Here is a 22,204-nt window from a genome sequence, read left to right on the forward strand (position 1 = left end):
ATTTGTCACCGCATCCATTTGCTGGTATCCCGGAGGCTGCCGTGTGGGTGGGGACACGTCTGGCTGTGCGCATCTACGCGTGCATTTGAAAGTATCTCGTGTCAGTTGAGCGTCCGTGCTCTGGCTTGGACTGATTTGCTCGATGAAGTAGTAGGAAAAGATTTCAGGCCTCACCCTGGCACCTGCTGGGCAGCCCGACAGAAGGACAGCACTCGGCTGGCTGGGCAGCCAGGTTCCCAGAGGGGTTGGAAGGAGCCCTTCCAGGGGCCCCACCCTCGTGCCCCCCCGGCACCCCCTCCCCCCACGGCCGCAGCCCTGCTGAGGTCAGGCGCAGCCGCACTCCTCCACGATCATGTTGGGCACGTCCCGCTTGACGATGTTGTACTCGTCATCGAAGTAGAGCATGGACATGGTGCTCAGCTTAGTGGGGATGCAGCAGGAGTTCACCGTGCCAGGGTTGAGGCCCCGCATGCGGTACTGGTTCACCACAGCCGTGTGGAAGGACGAAGCGGAGCCAGGGACCCCTGCCAGGTAGGCCGGGCAGCTGCCCTCACAGTAGTTCCCGTAGTAGCCGGTGGGTGCAATGATCCAGTCGTTCCAGCCGATGAGGCGGAAATCGATGAAGAACTGTTGCCTGCAACAGAGGTTGGTCCGGCCATCGCACTCCAGGCCCCGCTTGCGGATGCGGTGCCTGCTGTCCCCCAGCCGGGCCTGCACCACCACGAAGGGCCGGTGCGACTCCTCACCCGGGTCCACGAACACGGGCACCACGGCCAGCTCTGGGCAGCCGTCGCACTGCACGTCCAGGTTAAGCCGCCGCTCACCGCGCTCGAACAAGGCCTGGATGGCCTCGGTGAGCGGGAAGGTGTGCCAGCCGCTGCGCTTGAGGTCCACCTTCTTCTCTACCACGTCCCACCGGTCGCCGTGGCCCTGCTCCTGGAAGTATACCTTGACCCGCACCTTCCTCCGGCTGCCCTTCTCCAGGACATAGGGCAGGAGCTTCAGGTAGAGCCACAGGCTGGCCTGCACCACAAACAGGTTCTGGTTGCCTTCATTGGAGATGAAGAAGTACAGACGGACCCGGGAGGAGGCGAGGCCATCTGCGGAGAAGTGGGAGAGCAGGCCAAGTTAATTCAAGGAGAACACGAGGCAATGGGGAAAGACACTCAGCGGCGTGATGCTGGAATGCGAACTTGCCACACAGCTGGAAAACGTTATTGACCAGAAAGACCGTTCCTGGGGCCAGGGCCTCTGAGTGCAACCTGGGAGAGGCAGAGAAAAGTGCTTTCCGTTGAGAAACACCCAACCGGCTTGGAGCTGGAGGGTCCGGGGCCTCTAAAATTCTGCCTCACCTCTCCCCAGCCAGGGCTCCCTGGAGACAGGCTGTCAGGCCCCAAAGCTCAACAGAGGAACTTGTCAGGGGGCCAAGATCTTAACAAGTTGTTATGGGTATCTGTGAAATCTGAAAAACAAAACCAGGATCGTGAGGATTTGGGGGTGGGTTGTGTCAGGAGAGAGGTTGGGTTCTTTTTTTTTTTTTTTTTTGGTTAACTCAGGGCATTGCAAAATCGAGCTGAGCCACCTACCGCCTCTTCCCAGTGTTTACCTAAGCATGATCTGATCCAACCCCCAGTGGAACCTCCACGGCAAACAAGCAGCTCTGCTCAGATTTCTGACACAAGAACGTGTGCTTTGCAGGCTGCAAAGTGCAGCCCTTGCTTCTGACAATTTCCAAGTTTCAGCCTTGAAACTGGAGGTCCACTCTGGGAGAGGCTGGCTCCCCATTAAGGGCACGTTAATATCATCAAGGAAAAGGGGGAACTGCCTGTTAGTTTCCTCCATAATTCGGCTCAACAAGAAGAGAGGCCATGCCAACCTAGACACAACTACTCTCTCATGGTACATTTCAGTGACTTCTGGCAATCTGTACTTTTTTCTTCTTCTTCCTCTTTTTTTTTCCCCCAGGAAGAACAAATAAGGCAACTGTGTGACCATGGCTAGTTTTTATCAAACCTCCTACCACTGCCTTGCAGCCCCCTCCTCAGGCCTCGCCTGGCTCCTCTAATAACACTGACATCTGACTTTGAAATGGGGGAAAGTGCAGCCTTAAAAGCTGGTCTTGGACGAGCTGCCTGTGACCTGAATCTGTTATTTATAAGTCAAAGAGCTGGCTCCGTGAAACGGACCAGAAATACACCAGCCCCCGCTGTCATTTTGTGCCACCGGGACCAAAAGGGCTTCTCGACCTTCCAGAATCACATTTCTACTCTGGGCCCCAAAGCACCTTTTAATCCAAGCTCTCTAATTGCATGTTGAGCTTTCCCTGACTCGGTCGGACAGCTAAAACAGCAATGCATTTCTTTCTAAGCACAAACCAGCCCGATTGTCTCTGCTTTTCTCCACACCCGGCCATGCAAAACTTTTCATCCCTTTTCATCCCCAGGCGGCACCAGGACCGTCTGCCTGCTGCCTGGGAGGATGGGGGGCATTTTCAGCCTGGTGACACAAGCGTTCCCCCCACCCCAAGCTCCCTGCCCACCCCCACCCTGCCCACACCAGGGCTTCCCCCTCTGCGACCTTCTCCGCAGTCCCCTCCGCACAAATGGGGCTGAGCTCCAGGCACAAAAGCCAGCCTGGCTCATTCAAGTCCTGAAAAGGACAGCGGAGTGGAAAGCACTTGCAGCATTTCAGCGCGGGCACATTTTCCTCCTTCTTTTAAAGTTCTGAAAGATTTTCTGTCTCTCGATTATTATATTTAGACAGCGGTAGAAATTTGCAATCCGGGGCCGGGAGAAAATTCCAGAAAGGACTCCTACCCTTTGTTAACTACGAACTCTGCGGCTCTCAGGCGAGGGGGCTGCTACCGCTGCCAGGCGAGCCGAGAGGCACCGGGCTGCCCCCGAGCCGAGCCGCGTCTTTCTCTGCGTAAATGATGGGACCTGTTGAGAAGCCTGCCTTCCGCCCGATTCCGGTGCCCACACAATCGGAAGAGAGGTTGCCTAGCTCTCCCCAGTGAGGCTTCAGCAATCCTGGCAAGCCCACGCTGCCCGGCGATGGAAGCGGCCCCGGGGCCTCTCACACAGGCGCGCGCGCACAGACGCGCGCGCGCGCGCACACACACACACACACACACACACACACACACACACTTCTCCGGCCCACGGATATCAACAAGCACACACATCTCCAACCACACTGCTAAGCCTACACTCTGATCGTGGGAAACAAAAACATTAAGCAATCACCAAGCAAGTGCCCGCGGAGCCAGGGCCGCACGCATCTGCCGAGAGGGGGATGCACGCCCAGAGGCGCTGGGGCCCGGTTTCAGAGAGCTGGGGTGGAGGGCAAGGCGTTCAGCGACAGGGACAGGGGGAGCAGGAAGAGGTATGCTGCCGGGGGTGATAGGGGGCGGGTAAGAAGACGGCAACCAGGACGGGGCGCACAGGGCCAGAGGGGAGCGGCAGGGCCGAGAGTCCGCGTTGCCCCCAGGATGCGCTGGCTGGGGCGGCCAGACGGGCAAGGAGAAGGGGGTGGGAGAGGGTGAAGAGGGGGTGGGGAGCGAGGGCCGCAGCTGGCCGCCCGTGGGACCAACCCACCTGTCTCGGCGAAGCTGATGATCTCCGAGACGCGCTCCTGGCCGTCTGCGCCCGGGCTGGCGTGGCCGTCGAGGTGCGGGATCTCCACGCGGCCGTCTTCGCGCACCTTGCCCGCGTGCAGCTTGCGCAGGGCCGTGACCATGGCGGCCTTGGGCACGGCATGCGTGATGTTGGGCCGACCCCGCATCTGCAGGCGGCTCAAGATGTGCCGCTTCACCGCCTCCAGGAAGTCCCCGTCCACCCGGCCCAGCTCCTCCGGCCGCCGGAAGCCGCCGCACGACGTGCAGGTGTCCTGCGAGCCGCCGGGGGCTCCGGGCGGCGGCGGCGGCGGCGGCGCGGCAGGCGACGGAGGGGGCGTGGGCGAACCCCAGGCCTCGGGCCCCAGCCAGCCGGCCGCCAGCAGCAAAAGGCAGGCGGCCCCCAGCGCCCGACCGGGCAGCCCGTCCATGGTGCGCCGCTGGCGACGAGGGCGCCCGCCGCGAGGCGAGCCGAGCCGAGCGCAGGGCCGGGCTCCGGGCTCCCGGCGCGCCGCCCCGCCCCGCCCCCGCCCGCGCCCGCCCGGGCCTCCGCCCGCCCGCCGGGAGGGCCGCCGCCGGCTAGCAGGGGGAGGGGGCCGGCCGGGCCGCGGGGGTTCCCGCGCGGCGGGGAAGGGGCGCCGAGGGCCGCGGGGGCCGGAGAGGCGCGCGGGCGAGGAGGGGGCCAGAGGGTCACTGCCGCGCGGGCGTCTCAGGGCGCCTCGGCATCTGCAGCCTTCCCCCCATCCTCTCCGCGTCGGGGCCCCGCAGCCCCCAGCTCCGGTGAAGCGAAAGCGGCGGCAGCGGCGCCTCGGCCGCCGCGCGGGGAAGGTGGCGAAAGGGCCGGTCGACGCAACTTGGCCGAGACGGAAGCGAAGGCGCCGGAGTCCCCGGAGCGGAGCCGGGCGCGGCTTGGCGCGGCGCTGCGGCGGGCGCTGCGGCGGGGCCCCGCGCTCGCACCTGAGCGCCGAGGAAGGGCCGCGGCCGCCGGCGACGGGCCGGTAGTCCTCGCCTCGGGTCGGCGGGCGGGCGGCGGAGCGGGGCGAGCGCAGTGGCGGGAGCGCCGGCGAGCGCTGGCCGCGCGGGCCCGCTCAGAGGCGGCGCGGAGCCCCCGGCCGCGGGCCCTGCAGTCCTCCCGGCGCGTCACACGGCAAAGTTGTCTCTAGGCTCCCGGGGCGCCGCATCCACCGGCGGGCGGGCCGGCCGCTGCGCGCTCCGCCGGGGCCTCCGCTCCGCCCGCCTTCTCGCTGCCTCCCTCCCTCCGCCTGCCTGCGCGGGCCGGCTGGGCGCGGGGCGCCGTGCGAGGAAGGCGAGGTGGAGGCAGGCCCTTCTCGCCCCTGTCTCTTCTGCCTGCTGCAGCGGCGGCGAGGTCGGTTGGAGCGTCTAAAAGTCTCGCAGCGTTCCCGGGTGCGGGTGCCCTAGCTCGCTCTCCTACTGGCACACGCCGCAGGGCCGAGAGAGAGCGGGAGGGTGGCGGCCGCGTCCCTGCGCCCGGCCGCGACACAGTGCAGAGCCTGCCGAGGAGTTCTTCTCTTTGCCCTCTCTTCTTTTACTCTCCTCGTTTTTTCTCCCAAGGGGGGAAAAAAAGCCGTACAATCTCCGTATGTGCGCGCGCGTTGAGATAGACGTTGGCATAAAAAAAAGGGGGGGGTGAGCTAGTCTCCTCGTCCTGGCCATGCGGGAGGAGGCTGTCCGTGCCTCCTCGCTCCGGCTGCCCCCCCCCGGGGGGGTGGAATCTGTTCAAGTCGCTGCCGCCCGCTCCCCACGCCCACCCCCGCTTCCCCCCGCTTTTTTCCTTTCTGCCTTCGCGGGAAGGAGGGGCAAGCCGGCCCGCTCCCCTCCCCCCCCACCCCCGCAATGCCCGGCCACTTTTGCTGTCTCGAAACTTTCCCACCACGTGGGCGCCCCGGACCCTCGCCCAGCCGGGTGGCGGGCGACACCGACGGGCTCCCGGCCCAGGATCCCGGTGCTTGCCCGCTCCCCGCGGTCGCGCAGGCCCTACCCTCGCCCCTGCCCCCGCCCTCCGCGACCGGGAGAAGCAACTCTCGCCGCCGCGGCCGCCCCCGTCCCTCCCGGGGTGCACCTTCTCGAGCTTGGCGAGGCGGGGGCGGCGGTGCGGCCGCGGGCTGGCTCCGCGGGTGGATGTCGCTCCCAGGCTGCAGTGCCCTAGCCGAGCGCCCCGGGCCGCCCGAGCACTGAACGAGGCGTGGGCCCCCGCGGGCTGGAGGGGTAGAGGAGGCGGTGGCCGTTGGAGGCCTGGCCAGCCGCAGCCTCTGCCGGCTCCAAGTCCCAGGAAAATCCTCAACTGTGTGGGGACCCGGCCTCGCGGCAGGAAGGCCTCTGAGCCCCAGGACTTGCAGGGCTGACGAGGTCTCCGACATCACTGCCTCCCTGCCCCAAGTGGTCCATTCTGGTCTCAGACAAACCCGGGTTCCAGTGGACTCTCAGCCACTGCCAACCTTGTAGGAGTGACCTTGGGTCGTCTTCACCCTCTCTGGTCTTTATCTCATCACCTGTCATGGGGGAGGACAGTTACACCTGTGTCACACCTTGGGAGCTCCAAACAAGGTATCTTGGTCACGCTCCTCACAGAACCCTGTACACTGTGATTCTAAGGCATAGTTTCTTGGGTGGCCCAGACCAAGCGACCGTGTCAGTGAACACGGAACACCCAACCCATCCAGAACCCCAAGTGCTGCAGTTCCTTCTGTCCTTCCTTACGCCCCCACCTGGGCGCAGAGTAGCACGACAGTGCCCACAGGGTGCAGCACCCTGAAGCCAAGAGTCCAGGCCTGCCCCATCCCCTTACTGCCCAGGCCCTCACCCACTCAACAGGCAAGACTGGGAGGAGGAAGCAGGATGGGAGCTCATTCTGGCTTTCCCAGGACCTGGGGGAACTGAAGCTGGAACGTGGCGTCCGGCTTAGCGTTCCCCACACTGCCAGAGCTGGGAAGCTTCAGGCGGCAGCGGGCTTCAGGCCGGCTCCTGCCTCTGCAGAGCTCAGCCAGGACTGCAGCCCCGCTGAGGCCCGCAAGTCTGGAGGCCGAGCGCCCCCTCCCTCCCAACCTGAGGAACCGACCTGAAGGTGCTTGGCCGTGTGGGACAACATTGGACCTGATACAGGAAGTCAGAAGCAGGGGCCCAGGAGGGTCCCCACGATGGCAGCCCTTCTGCGTCCTTGGAGCTGTTTCCAGAGCCCAGCTCTCTGCTGTTCCCATCCACACAGCACGCTCTGGCCTCTGGTTCCATCTCCTTCGCAATCCCCCCAGCCCACGGAGGCTGTGGTCTCTGGGCAGGAAGGAGGTGCTTCGGCACCGCAGGACTCTGAACCAGGCTGCACCCACCTCTGCGGCTCTGCTTGCCTCTTCCACCAGGCACACAAGCTCTGGTTCTCTGGGTCTTTCCATCACCACAGCCACCAAACGCTTGGCGCACTCCTGTCTTGAAGACCCAGCCACATCTCTCCTCCTTGGTGAAGCTCACCATGGCCCTCTTGTGCCCTGAAGAGTTATTTGCCATATTAGGCTCCTCGCCCCAGTGCCTGGCTGTTATCCCTTTACCTATCTGTCTCTTTTGTGGGACCCGGACTCCTGGATGACAAGAACCAGGTCTCGTGGGTTGCATCTGATGCCAAATCAAGGGCAGCTTATTGAACTAATGCTTCGTTGACTGAATGAGTGAATGAATGAATGAACGAAGGAATAAGTCATTAAGCCAGTAAAGAATTGAGCACCCCACACTCCTCAGTACCCTCACAACAGCCGTCCTTGCCTGTCTGGCTCCCACCGTTCTCACTGTGAGCCTCACCGGGGCTGGGTAGGGCTGGGTGGGAGTGGGGGCTCCACACCTTTGGGAAGATCCAGCGTCCTACTCATTGAGTGGGCTCTGGGAGGGGCAGAAGTCACCTCATCCTTGCTAGTAAGAGGAGGGAAGAGGAGGTTGAGAGGAGGGTCCACACTTTGCTGGCCTGGTGGAGAGCTATCAGCCCCGCTGTCAGTCATCTGCTGGGAGGGAACTGGGTCAAGCGGTAGTCAGAAACCATCTGCTCGAGAAGCTGGGATTATCCCGCCCTCTGCTGATCCCCCAGCCCACAGGAGCCAAGGGTGTAAATTGAGTTCTTCCAGATCACCTTGTGCTTGTGGGGGGAGGAGCCCCCCATCTCCTACTGAGGGGCAAGGACCTGTTCCTGTTGCTTCAAAGCCTCTTTTAGCACTGGGCTCTGTCCTCCTTGTATGGTGACCTCAGCCTGCAGTCCCAGCCAGAGGTGTGACTGCGCCTGTCAGTTTTGAACGCAATAACGCACATCAGTGTTGTAGCCAGTGCCCTCCTGCAGGATCAGGTCACCCCCCCCCCCAACACACACACTACCACAGAATGCTGGCTCCCTGCCACCAACGAGGAGCTCAGGCCCCATGGGGAAGGCAGGAAGAAAACATGGCAGTGTCATGGAGCCGGGCACACAAAACCTGAGAGGGCTTCCTCTAGGAGGCGCAGGCATGTGCTCTCACGAATCTGTTTGGGTTAGTTCTTTTGCATAAGTCACAGTTAAGTGTCAATTGGGGGATACTGAAAATGTTCACAAGTGACAAAGGAAACCATAAATGAGCCTCAGAGCGCGTTTGCTAAAAGGGAACCCAGGTACAGCCCTTGCATGGCCCCCGCAGCGTGTGGGATGAAGAGAAAGCCCTCACACCGGTGGCACCAGGGATATGGGCTGAAAAGAGGCCTTTGGTGCAGTTGGGCTGGGGGACATGCTGGTCGCTTTCCCAGCGCTGGCCGGGGAGCCCCTGTGGCCAGACATCACTGTCCCACATCACTCCTCTCCTGAGTGGCTCAGTGTCTGAATGGAAGGAGCCGCGGGGCTGGACCAGACGAGATGTTCTGTCCACCTGGAAGTTCAAGACACAGGCGAGGAACAAACCTGGAGCTGGGGTCCGAAGCAGGACACTGCCATGGGGGGCCCCAAAGGGACAGAAGCCAGGCTGACCTTCGGAAAAACTCAGACACCAGCATGGTGCCCCTCAGAATACGCCCCCCGCTCCCCCACTGAGGCTACCTCATGCTTTCAAGGTCACAGAAGCAAGTCCTTGACAAGAGAAAGGGTGGGGAAAGGTGATTTTGAGGAGACAGCCCTGTGCTTCTCACCAGAGCCACTGGATGGCGCCCACCTTTGGGGGACCCCACCAGGTATACACTCCCTTACGTTCTGCTGTGGCCTGGGGAGGAATGCTTGTTGCCTCTGAAACATGAGCTACAGGGCTGAGGCCATCTCCACCCTTCATCTGTAGCTGCACCCAGCACAGCACAACTCTGGGACTGCTGACAAACTAAAGTCAGTTCATCCCGCATAATTGAGGAAGGCGCGGAGGCGCGGGAAACGTCGTCTGATCAGTGGGCCTGGAGTTCACACACCGACTCCCAAGTTCCAGTTGGCCTGCACAAGGGGCACAGCGCACAGGCTTCCCTCCTGTTTCCCACCCAGGCATAAGCATGCTGACCCAGCCAATCCCTAAACCAGGTTGCATGCAAAACCTGGGTGTAGGGCTCCCTCACCCAGTCATTTCTTCTAAGTGGACTCTCTCAGCAACCAATCCCCTAACATCTATCATGTGTTAGCAAGAATCCTAGAAATCATTGTGTCCCCGGACCCATTCTCAGTAAGACCAAGGTGCTGGGAAGAAGCTTGCTTGACAGGAGCTGGGGGACCCCCCCCCCCCGACAACTTCACCCAGCAAGGTATTAGAGGCTTGTTCCGGAGTAGCGTTTAACATGTTTTGTAACATTTGGGAAATATTTTGACAGCGCCCATAGGAATGGCCGTCCTGGTGGGTATATTTTCTAGAAAAATAGAAGCACTAAAAGCAGCATTTAGTTAGTGTCCCACATCAAATTATTAATCACAAACTATTCCTCACCCAGAATTCCTTCCCATTCGTTCACTAACCCCGTTGAACTAGCTGTTGGAGATATTGCAAAGCTCAAGCCCAACCTCATCACCCTTGTATGTTGTCCCAGGCTTCTGGGGAGGCCAATACACGAACCAACAGGGAGGGAATGAAAGCCAAAGGGAAGGTGGTGGCAGTGAGGACCCAAAAGAAGAAAGAGAAAGGATGGATGCCTTTCATCAAGACACCAGGGCTGGGCTAGGCAGGAAGAGCTGAAGATCCTTTCCCACCCCATTTCTGCCCTGCTTGGTCCTAGATGCAACTCCTATGTACCCGTGTGTAACAAGAACCCAGTGAGCTAGTTATTTTGCAACTAACAAAGGCAAAATGGAGCATTTCGAAGGTCTCCTTGCTTTGGGTCCCCAAGCCCAACCATGTCTACTTTGGGAACACTCAAGTCCAAGCATGAAATTCTCCTTAAATAGCACTCCCCAGTTCTTAGCTGCTCTCGAACTTCAGAGCTGACCCTTGCGTCCATACCTTGGAGAATGATAAGTGACCCACTGTCCAATGAGCCTCCAGCAAAAAACCAATCAGGCACAGCCAACCCAAGATAGCATTTCTTAGGTTCTCACAGGTGACAGAAAAAAACAGCAAAATGATTCTTGTAGACGGGTATAGATAAGACATCCTTTCTGCTAAAAAGCAATGAACAGATTAATTCATTAGGTATCTAGAAGCTGAAAACCTTTATGTCCAATAGTCAGTATGCACCAACCCGCCCCCCACCACCCCCACCGCCTGACCCCAGTGCACCTTGGTACTCTGTAGTCACACCGATCCAGACCTGCCAGGCTCTCACGGTGAAGTAGTTTGGAAAGAGAGCCACCATAATGTTACATTTCATGAAAGCTCACGCCTTCCTTACATAAGACTCTGATTGAATTCTTGCTGCTAGTAAAAGGGTCTCTGTCTTGCCATTGAAGGGAATTCTGCAGGGGGAACCACTGTGGTTGTAGAAGAAGAAAAAAACAGGATCATTACAAGCTCAATCCCCAGCCCAGCCCAGGCCTATTGCTGGCTCATAAAGCTGTGTTAATTTCAAGAACTCCAAACTGAGCCCTTTCTCTCCCTCCCAGTACCAGGCAGCCTTAGCACTGGACACACACTCATCTGTGCTGCTCTCCCCAGTTTTTGCCTCTGTGTTCCCCACCCCCCTACCCACTTCTACCCCCTACTCCCGCCAGAGTCAGGTCTAATCCAAGAAAGGAGGGATCTCTCATCCACGCCCCTGGGCTCAAACACACTCAGCTCTTTCCCTACCTTTCCTTTCCCATACATCATATTATGATTGAAATGCTGGAGAAACAAAAATGAATATAAAGGGAATGATCAGATTTTTGTTGATGGATAAATGTATTTATATCTAATTAGGAGACTTCACTGTGAAGGGGGTACAGTGTTTTAGTTCTGGCCTACTGAAGGACAAATACCTATGTAGCGTTAATTCTCCAAGTTTGTAAAAGATGCCCAGAGTCGGTCCACGTTAGTGGTGCCAATAGAACCATGAGCAGAGCTCAGGCTAACAGGCAGTGTCCCTGGGGCTCCCCCTGCCAGTGGAACCTGTCTGCCCAGAGTTTTTTTCATGCAAGTTGGTCTTAAGCCAGGGATTTGAGAAGATTTGCCCTTCTCCACCTTTCCAAAAAAGGAAAAAAGGAAAGAAAGATATAACGATATAGATACAGTTGATAGAGGGTTATAGACATATATAGCTAGATGATAGATGATAGATAGATAGATAGATAGACAGACAGATAGATGAGATCAATAAGGAAAAAGCATCTTTAGGATGAAGAAATCCAAACCGTTAAACTTCCATTTGACCTTCATCTCCCTGAGAGTGCCTAACGCTTCTCATACCCCCACAACTTCCTACTGATTCAGAAATAACAGCACAGAGCAAGGAACTTAATTAAAAATAAAAAGAAGAAGCTGCCAGTGCCTTGGCTTTCATCAGGGACACAGATACTAAAATACTCATCAACTGACATTCACTATCACTCATCAGAAGAAGCTAAGAATATGCATTATTATAAAATCGCTTCATGACATTATTTGTACCTGTAAATAATGTGGTCAAAGCGTCATCTACCTGAGCTCAGCTAACCAAGAATCCTTTGTAAATTAAACCGGGACACGCTCTGACACACTCACTTGTCTTGCACATACAGGGGATAGCTAACCCTCCCAGCCACGAGGGCGTAATCTGGGTTCAGGGCCTCTCAGCATCGTCTCCAGCCCTTCCTGAGCCCTCCGTCTATTGTTCAGAAAGTGTTCTTTTATTCATTGTGCAATGCGTTTGTTCGGAGAACCTAGAGAAATGGGGCACGGTGCCAGGCAAAGAGAGGACTAAGGCACTGGCCTGCCTTGGGCCGCGTAGCAGGGAGGGCCTGGCGCCCCGGGGCCACACAGAAGGAGTGTAAGGACCAAAGGGGTGGGAGAGGTCTGGCGCTGTGGGATTTGCAGAGGGAGGAGGGAAGAGGGGAGCTTGGAGAATTTCACGGGGGCTGGGTGCTAAGGGTTGGAGCGACCCTGGCCGAGGCAGGGCAGAGCCAGTCAGGGTCAGGGAGGGGGGTCTGGCAAGGGCCCTCCAGACAGCAGACTCCTCGCAAATTGAGGATGGCGGAACAGAAGGACCGGAGCGGGGTCATGGTGACTTTCTGGGGCCGCACCAGCTGCACCAGCCCTGTGTTGCCTTTTCTGCTCTTCTCTTACACAGAAGAAGAAAACCTTGGGAGCTTAAGCCACCAGTGCTGGGGGTTTCTGTTATTTGCAGCCTAACCTAATGTTAATTCAGCGAAGGGTCTTAAGCACTGAGATGAGGTGACCCCCCACCCCCGGTAGGGAGTAGGAGGAAAAAAGAAGAAAGGAAGCAGAAAAGGAGCAGTTGGGGGGGTGGGGTGGAAGAAAAGCCAGGAGAGGGTGGTGTCACACAGCCAAGGGGCTATAGGAGCAGAGGTGACCAAACAGGCCAAGTGTGGCAGAGGGGTCCCCAAGGAGACCTGGGGAAGGCGCAGCAGTTAGCAAATTGAACCAGCAGGTGGGTAGTCTCTGAATGAGCAAATTGCTCGGGGGAAGGAAGGGAGCTAGACCCAAAGGATACCACATTCCCTCGTGATCCAGGCCAGGGGGACCCAGAGCTTTAAGGCCAGAAGTTGGGGGGTCTTTGCAGAAGGGCAGCCTCCCCAGGTGGGAGACAGGGCTGGCTGACAGGCAGAAACTGAGGCAAGCAGACCGTAGGGGGAGCTCTGCAGGGGGACGTCCTCTGGGGAAAGGATTGCCTGGGGGCATCTTTGAGGAGAGCTGGAAATAGCTCTCCTCAAACTGGCCCTTGAGTTTGGGTGATGGGATGGTGGTAAGCCCAAGAAAGTCAATGCAGGAGCCGAATTCAAAGGACTGGATGGGGTGTGTGTGTGCGTGTGTGTGTGTTGGGATCTGTGCGTTAGTGTTTGCATTGGTGTGTACGTGTTATGTGTGTTGGGGTATGTGCCTGTCAAGACATGTGTGTTGTGTATAGTGTGTTCAGGGGTCTGATGTTGGAATGTGTGTCATGATACGTGTCTATGGGTGTTGTGGGGAGAGTGTGTTGGCGTGTGTATGTGCTGATGTGGCAGGTGCTGGTGGTGGGAGCACGTATGCACCAGTCTCGGGATGATTTTGCCAATAAGAGGAAGAGCAAGGGAGTGCCCTGGGTGGCTCAGTCAGTTAAGCGTCTGCCTTCAGGTCAAGTCGTGATCCCAGGGTTCTGGGATCAAGCTCTGCATTGGGCTCCCTGCTCAGCGGAGACCCCGCTTCTCCCTCTCCTTCTGCTGCTCCCCCACTTGTGCACATGCTCTCTCTCTCTGTCAAATAAATTTTTAAAAATCTTTATTTAAAAAAAAAAGTGAAACAGCATGGAAAACAACATTAAGGACTTTTCCTGCCCTATAAAACTGTACTGCCGACCCCAAGAGAGACTTAGAAGGCAGAACTCATGGGCGTTTGTGGTTGCATGAGGAAGAGAGGGAGAAGGAAGATTCCAGAATGGCAGGCATCTCGCGCTAGGGCCATGCTTCCCGCTCTCTAACCCCGGGCATGTCAGACGTTAAGATAGGTTCTTAGCCTTGGCGGCATGGCCACCACCCCACCCATGGACCCATTGGACTAGAAAGCTGCTTGCCCAGGCACACTTGCTTCTCCCACATTACCACAGCCACAAAAAGAAAACATTCCCCCAATTCCCCTGGAATGACTTTCCCTGGAAGCATCGAGAAAGCGTGGTCTCCAGAATGAGACTGGCCAGGAGGAAGGAGGCAGCCCACTTCTCCACCAAAGGTTCCAGAGCGGCAGCTGAGAAGAAGCAGGACGACTCCCAGAACTGCCCATGAACACTGGCCCTGGGCAAGGGGTCGGGGGAGGTGCGAGTTGTTTGGCAGACACAGCTCCAGGCTGGCTACTCCAGAGCCGGGGGTCAGTGTGTGGGCTGCTGCTGCAAGCAGGAGCCTGTCCCCATCTGCCTTGGGGTACGAGACATGCTGCTTCTGGAGACAGAGCAGAGGCAGCCAAGCCCGCCACACGGAACACGCAGGCTGTTGAGCTGTAGTTCCTTGTGTGTTCCTGTAGGAAGAATCGTTCTTCAACCAAGAAAGAGTTAACTCTTTCCTATGACCGCACACTTCTATCCTGCAGTCTTGTCTCATGATCCACCGCTGCCGAGGGAAAGCTCGAATCCTGCCTAAAGACGATGGGGGCTTCTCATAGAGCCCCTGACCTCTCTAGCTTTCTATGAAGAACCCCCTTCCTCGGCCCCAGTCCCTCACTCACCCTCTCCCTCTTCCGGCCCCTGAGAGTGACTTCTAGTGACCAGGACAGGCCATGTGTCTCTCTGGGATAACCACTCATCTTGGCTTTCCCCTGGGCCAAGGCGTCTCCCAGGACGTGGGACTTTCCGTGGTAAAACCGGGACTGTCCCAGACAAACCAGGACAGTTGGTCACATTGCATGCCTCACCCCTTCTTATCTTTACTTATGTTATTAGCCCAGCCTGCAGAGCCTTGCTGCCAGGAAACATTCTATCCACACTGGGCCACTGCCTCCAGGAAGATTCTCTTAGTCAGCTTCTGTCTCCCTGAAAACCCAAGAATCCGCCTCCATCAAAACCAGACAACGATGTTGTCCTCAGTGCCCTCCTGGGAGGCTGAAGGGTCCAACACAGCACTCTGCTGTTGTAGGAGCTGAATAATCTGTCCTAGACTTGAGCTTCTGGAGGACAACTATGCCATCTTCATGTCTCTGTGATTGTCTCTAAGCCCAGCCATCACAGGCGAGCCATAGATGCTTGCTGAACTATTTTGCCAAAATATGTAGGGAGGGATACTGTGATGTATGCTGACGTGCCAAGATAAATTTCCTTCAAAAATTCTGTAAAGTCATTGTATTCCCCTGATTCATTTAACAAACACTTATTAAGCACCTATTATATGCCCAGCCCAGGAGATAGAACAGCGAACAGGAGTCAAAATCTCTGTCCTCATAGAACCTACCGTGTGGGGAGAAATAGACAACCAATATGTTTTTTTTTTAAGATTTTATTTATTTATTTGACAGACAGAGATCACAAGTAGGCAGAGAGGCAGGCAGACAGAGAGGAGGAAGGAGGCTCCCTGCGGAGCAGAGAGCCGGACACGGGGCTGGAACCCCGGACCCCGGGATCATGACCTGAGCCGAAGGTAGAGGCTTTAACCCACTAAGCCACCCAGGTGCCCCAACCAGTATGTTTTTAAAGTAACTAATGTCAAAGAGGGGAAAGTGTCATGAATTTTAATAAAGGAGGTTAATGGGAAGCACACTGGTGAGGGGGCCTAAGTCAAGAAAGGCCTCTCTGAGGAGTGAGCAAAAGATAAGGAGGAGGCTGTTGCAGAGATCTGGGGGAGGGGTTCCAAGGTGAGACTAAACTTAGAATGTTCAAGGACCAGAAAGAAAGCCAGTGTGATTGGAGCACAGCAAAGCAAGAGGAGAAGCCTTGAAGGAAGTAGGAGAGGCAGGGTCACATTGCGCTTTGCAAGTTCTACTCCTTAGGATTAGATTTTACCTCAGTGGCTAATGCATGGTATATCTCACATAGAAAAAGCTCAGATTTGGAAATTCCAAGCCAGGTACGATGGCTCCATGGTCATTTGGAGCTCATATTCCTTCTCCTTTATCATGAAGTTTCCGTAAGTTTTCCATGAAAGTTACCTCACAACTACAAAATGGCTGCTGGAGCACCATCCATCACACCTCTGTTTCAAGCACATCCATCACTCCCTCTGTTTCAGTGGGAAGGAGGAAGGTGGAAGAGCAGAAACATGCATCCTCTTGTCTGGGCCAGTTCTGTTAAAAGGATAATCCCCGGGAGCCTGGGTGGCTCAGTGGGTTAAAACCTCTGCCTTCAGCTCAAGTCATGATCTCAGGGTCCTGGGATCAAGCCCCACATTGGGCTCTCTGCTCAGCGGGGAGCCTGTCCCCGCCCCCAACTTCTCTCTGCCTGCCTCTCTGCCTACTTGTGATCTCTCTCTCTCAAATAAATTTTTTTTTAAAAAGTCTTTAAAAAAAAAAAAAAGGATAATCCCCAAAGCCCCACTTGACAACTCTGCTTTTGTCTCCTAGGACACCCCTAGGTATAAAGGTGGCTGAAAAACCCAGACCCTTAGCTGGGTACCACCCTGCTCCAAATTAAACAAGGTTTCAATCAGAAAATAAGAAATGCAGAATACTGAATGAACACACAGCATGTGTCAAGGAGCCTGGGGTTTGTTCTAAGTGTGAGGGAAGGTTTTAGAGGGTTTTTGTCAGTGTTGATGAGATTTGCCCAATGAGAAGTACTCTGGCTGCAGGTGGAGCAGAAACCACCGGCAGGGAGGGGCGTCAGGAAGATGAGTTAGGCACGGTTGCAATCATCCGGATGAGAGATGACAGAGCTGGGGCTAGTGTTTCTGCAGGAGGTGGTGAGAAGCTGCTGGACCAGGCCTCTCTTTGGGGGCTAGCGCTGCCAGGACTTGCCAGTGGATGGGTATGGGGTGTGAAAGGAGGAGAGAACTCGGGACAGATCCCAGGTTCGGGGGCTGAGCGACCAAAAAGATAATGGTGCCCTTAATGGGAGTAGGGAGGTGAGGAGAGGAGGTGTGGGCAATGAAATGTTCTGCTTGAATATATCGATTTTGGAGGACACTGGTAAGGGTCTGCTGAGTAGGTAGTTGGACCCCCCTTATGTTTGGGGTTCGGGGCAGAGCTGAAACAAATTTGGGAGCCGCAGGCATATACACGGTACTGAAAGCCAGAGCGAGATGAATTCATGCAGTGAAAGGTGTCGATGGAGAAGAGAAGAGGTCCAAGGTTGGGCCTTGGGACGCTTTGCCTTTAGAGCTGGGAGAGGCAGCAGAGAGGACAGAAAGGAGCCCCAGAGCCAGCGTGGTGGGGGGAGCGGGGGGAGAAAGCAGACCAGAGTGGTGGCCGGAGGAGGAATAACGAGTAGCTGAGCACAGCAGAGAATTCACCCTGGGGTTTGGCAAGGTGGGGCTTGTAAGTGACCCTGATTACACCAAAGCCATGTCAGTTCTTCCAGGGCTGCTCACTGTGGGGGCGGGGGGAGATGGAGAATTTGCACCCCCCTTGCCTCTTTGTGGCTGAGAGTCAGGTCCCCCCGAATTGGGAGGTTGACCAGATGCTGCTAAGTCCCACCCTCCCCTGGGTTTCCCTGGGTCTTCTCCTACCTCCTTCTGCTGCCTGTCCTGTGCCCCTCTCTCTGGGTCTTAGAGGAAAACAGGGGCCCTGCTAAGGGGATTGGGACCAGGACTTTATTTTGTCTTCAGTTGCTTATAGAAATTCTCAAACACAGACAAGAGTAGAGAGAAAAGTATCATGATGGCCACAGGGAGCAGTGGGAGGAGGAGGAAGACGATCCTGTGGCCCGAGTCCGTTTTGCCAACTGACTGTAGGTTGCCAGTATTTTATGTCAAATAAAACCAGGTCACGAATTCCAAAGTTACTGGGTTGGGACCCTCATTTAATGCAAGGAAAAGGAATACAAAAGAAAATCATAGGAAATCACAACACACACAAGGATGAATACCATTTCCTGACACTTGTTTTCGGCATCTATGTTTATATATTTGTAGGCGTGCATGTGGGTTCTCAGTGGTGACATCAAACCAATTTGCTACACTGAGTTTAAAGTCAAAAGAGGGTGAAAACCACCAGCCTTTAGGACATCTCCTTCCCCCCACCCCCTCGCCCCAGCAGTGAACATGCTCAGAACCACAGACTGGACGGCTGGGCATCACTCCCAGGAGGGGGCTGCTGGTTTTCTCTAGTGGGAATCGTGTGCCACGGGCAGCATGTTGGAGAAATAGTAGATCCAGGCTGTGGTTATCCGATCTGCCGTTGTCTGGAGCTACAGTTAATGCAATCGAACACAACGGAACGGCTGAGATCCATCTAGTGGCCGGACCCTTGGTCCTCAACCTGGACGCAGGCTAGAAGCAGCTGGTCAGCCTCACTCCCAAAGTCCCTGCTGTAATTGGGAAGGGATCTGCCTGGGGTGCCGGGAGGCTTCAGTGCTAATTATAATGCAGGGCTTGAGGGAGAACCACGGGCAGAGCAGGAGGTAGGCACTCCCGGCTCACCAAAGCCCCCCCTGTCCTCCCTCTGCTGCAGGACTGGTGTGCTCTGTGGCTTCAGTGTCCAAAGCGGCTGGTGCCCCCTGGGTGTGGCATGAGGTGGTGCAGGCCCAGCAAGCCCTCCAGGAGCTCCCATTTGGGTTGGTTGGTTGGTCCTCTCCGCCTCATATCCCAGAAACACAAAGGCAGTGTTTTGTTCTTTTTTAAGATTTATTTATTTATTTGAGTGAGAGAAAGAGAGCGGGGACAGGGAGGGGTGGAGGGAGAGAAAGAACCTCAAGCAGACTCTGCCCCCGGATCGGAGCCCAATGTGAAGGTCAGTCCCGCCACTCTGGGACTTTGACCTGAGCCAAAACCAAGAGCCAGACGCTTAACCCACTGCGCCACCCAGGCTCTCCCACAAAGGCATTCTTTGGAGTGAAGACAACCCTCTAGCATGTGGGCTCTGGGCAGAGATCAGCAGGGAGCTAGTTTCCAACAACCACACTTCCCTGACCTTGCTGGAACACGACACACATTTGCATTGGACACGTCTTTCACGTCTACGGGCGATGTGTGTTCTTCGGAAGTCTGCTCCCTCCCCACGCACTCCTGCCCCTTCCCTCTCCTTTGGGTGTCTGTCCTCTGTTTCCCTCTCCTTATTACAGGAGAAAGGGGGCTATCTAAAGATCACCAAGACCAAGAATCGGTTTGATTTTAACTTGCATGTAGAAATGTCCATACACAGGGCACCTGAGTGGCTCAGTCAGGTAAGTGTCTGTTTTTGTTTCAGATCATGATCGCAGGGTCCTGGGATCAAGCCCCATGTAGGGCTCCCTGCTTAGCGGGGGATCTGCTTCTCCCTCTTCCTCTGCTCCTACCCGCCCCCCACTCACTCGTCCCTCTCTCTTTCTTTCTCTCTCTCTCTCTCAAATAAAATCTTTAAGAAAAATGTCAAAATACACACAAGAATTCAGAGAAGGGTACAATGAGCCCCCATGCGCCCCTCACCCAGTTTCAGTGGTCCTACTCTCACAGGGAGGATATGACCACCCCAACATCACAGCTCTTTCCCCCCATACGCAATCCCCCAAGGACTGGATTCCAATGGAAACAATTCGAAGCTTCTAGTTATCCCCCTAGGACACTAAGGGCTCTTACATGGACACCTGCCGCCTGGTCTGAGACACTCACTGGAGTGGCATGTACCTGTGTGCCTGGCAGATCGGGGTATTTCACCTACACCCACTTATTTCAGGAGAAGAGCTGTGGCCCCCTCCCCGTCTGTCTTCAGAAAGGCTGCTGGTAGACTTCCCAAGTCCCACGGCCCTGGGGCTTGTGTACCCACTCAGCACCCTGCCAGTCCATCCTGCTTTGGCCAGGCACCTTAGGGGAAAAAAAAAAAAGGCAAAATTCCTCCCAAAATGCACCAGCACCAAGGTCACCACCCGTGCCCTGAGATGCAAAAACGTCTACGTGTGTGTGCTTGGGGTGGGGAGAGAAGGGGCACAGCAACATGGTTCATTTCCAACTTGAGTGGCTTTACCCAGGATTTTGCTCAATCCTGGGCTAACGGCTAAACTATCTGAACTCCAAACCAAAATAAATACACCTCTGAGGTTCAACAATGTTATTACATCAAGGCTGATGTAATGGCTCCAAACCATGAGAAAATAATATTCCAACATAATGGGTCCCTCTGTTCAGCCAGAGGAGAGCCTGGCCTGCTGGCTCCTTGCCAACTGGAATTTGGCATTTTCTGTCATTGTTAAGCTGGGTGTGTGTATGTGTGTGTGTAACCTAATTAATGATGTTTTAGTAATTGTGGTGCGAAAGAGTATAGATAGATATTAAAATATAATTGAGGGGTGCAGAGCAAGTCCTTGGACCAACCCAGAGAAGAGTTCCAGAATGATCTGTCTGCCCCACCTCCGGAGCTCCTCCCAGACTCAGCTTCTCACGGGGTGACATTGTAGGATTCTGGTGGCCCTCCAGGAGGTCACGGTTCAAGGGGTGGAGAAAGGTCATGATGGCTCAAGGCTACTTCACTCAGGGAGACAGCTTCCAAATAAAAAATGAAGGGGCGCCCGGCCCCAGGAAGGTATCTGCGGACACTCAGGGCATCTCTAGAAGCTGTCAAGCTTGGCTCCTGCAGCCAAGCCAGGCTGAGCGGGACATGTGCTAAACAAGCATGGTCCCCTTGGCTGGTCCTCTGCACCCACGACTTAGGCCCACAGTCCCCAAGCTCATGCTCTCCTGCCCTCAGTCCTGGAGGGCTTGGTCCCTCCTACATCCTCACTGGGTTCTGGCTGGGCAGACAGTGCCTGGAAGGCGTGCCTTTCTGTCCCCCCGACCCCCGGGTCGGAGGTTGATGTAGAAGGACTTGGACATAAAGAGTCACAGGTCCGGGTGCCAACACTCAGTCTGCTTCCTTGGACAGGTCACTGTGTCGCAAGCTCCCCAGCCACAGTGAGCAGCTGTCTAACTGGAGCCTTCCCTGGGTAGGCACCACCCATCCACACCTGTGGGAAAATCCAATACCAAGGGTGTCCGGTCAAGTTTCCAAGTCGGAGAAATCAGCCAACCAGAGGAGCCTGGAACCTTCCAACTCCAGATTCTACCTAGAATGCAAACGTTTTTGGTTTGGGGGTTTTTTGGGGGTTGGTTTTTCAGGTTTGTTTTGTTTTGCTTTGCTTTTACATATCAGTCATCAACGTCAACTGCCAACCCCTTGCAGAACTCAGAGCCAGCCTCCACCCTGGGTCCGGGGGCTCCTTAGCCAAATCAGACTGAGGCACTCATGGGGACAAACACTCATTGTGTCGTATCTCAGGGAATCCCTACCACAAATCTGTCATTATTCCCGTTTTGCAGATAAGGAAACAGAGGCTCAGGCAGGTTCACAAACTGGCCAGGCATTTCATGTGTGGGGTCTGGGGGTGCTTTAGGCCTCATCTACCAGAGGGGAATGGGGGCCCGCTCCCCAGATGAACATTTGCTTGCTTGGGCTGCCATAGCAAAGGACCCATGACAAGGTGCCCCCCACGGCACAAATTCCTTGTCTCACAGTTCTGGAGGCTGGAGGTCTAAGATCAAGCTATGAGCAGCGTTTGTTCCTTCTGAGGCCTCTCCCCTTGGCTTGTAGACAGACTCCTTCTTCCTGTGTTTGTCTTCACTGGTCTTCCCTCTATGGGTGTCTGTGTCCTGCTCCCCTCTGTTTGCAAGGACAGCAGTCATATGGGATTACAGTTCACCCCACAACCTCATTTTACTTTAACTACCTCCTTAAAGACCCTATCTCCAAATGCAATCCCATTCTGATGCACAGAGGAGGGGGTAGGACTCTAAGTTATGAATATGGGGAGGACATAACTCAGCTCATAGCAGAGGGGATGATGTGCATGACGTGCTTGGAGCAGCAGGGGGCTCCCAGTGGAGCTCCCTCGGGGCAGTGATGAGCACGGGGAGTGGTCAGCCCTAGGACCCATCATCGGTGTTTACTGAGTGCCTGCCGGGCGTGAGATGGGCCTGGACACCACTGTGCGAGCCGCACGTAGTAGAAAGGACAGAACATGAGGGGCGGATGTTCCCAGCAGGCCACCGGGTCATCCTAGAGAGCAGACAGCATGCTTGGGAGGCTGGGCAAATTCGTTCCAGACACATCCGTCAATTGCACAGGCTTTGCACACCCTCCCAGCATTCTGCAGCCTCAGGAGGGGGGCACCTTGCTCAGCCCAACAAAGGAACTTGGGTGACGCCGGTTCTGCTTCCTCCCTGCGCAAAGGAAGAGCGGGTGGTGTGGGTTCCACAAGAACCAGCTGAAATGAGTGACCGAATAATTGAAAGTTAGAGCTGATGGATGGCGTCCTCCTGGTCTGCCCTCGTTTCTCTCCCGCGGAAACTTCGCTCAAGTTCTGGAGCAGCCCCCACCGCCCACCAGCGGGACTGAGCACTCCAGAGCTGGAGCTGACCCCGGGGGGCATCAGCCAGCTCCCAGATGGGTGGCAAAACCACGAACGCCCCAGTGACCCAAC

At 56.0% G+C, this 22,204-nt stretch overlaps 1 protein-coding gene across 1 annotated transcript; it reads right to left on the minus strand.

Annotated features, from left to right (window-relative positions):
• Nucleotides 1-324: 324 nt before the first annotated feature.
• On the minus strand, nucleotides 325-4,044 carry INHBB (inhibin subunit beta B; the record flags this gene model as incomplete). The annotated part of the gene is made up of 2 exons (XM_080799599.1): nucleotides 325-1,100; nucleotides 3,597-4,044. 2 exons carry the CDS (start codon nucleotides 4,042-4,044, stop codon nucleotides 325-327), a joined length of 1,224 nt encoding a protein of 407 aa, XP_080655725.1.
• Nucleotides 4,045-22,204: the final 18,160 nt, after the last annotated feature.

Source organism: Martes martes, assembly GCF_963455335.1.
Source record: "Martes martes genome assembly, chromosome: 3".
Lineage (NCBI taxonomy): Eukaryota > Metazoa > Chordata > Mammalia > Carnivora > Mustelidae > Martes > Martes martes.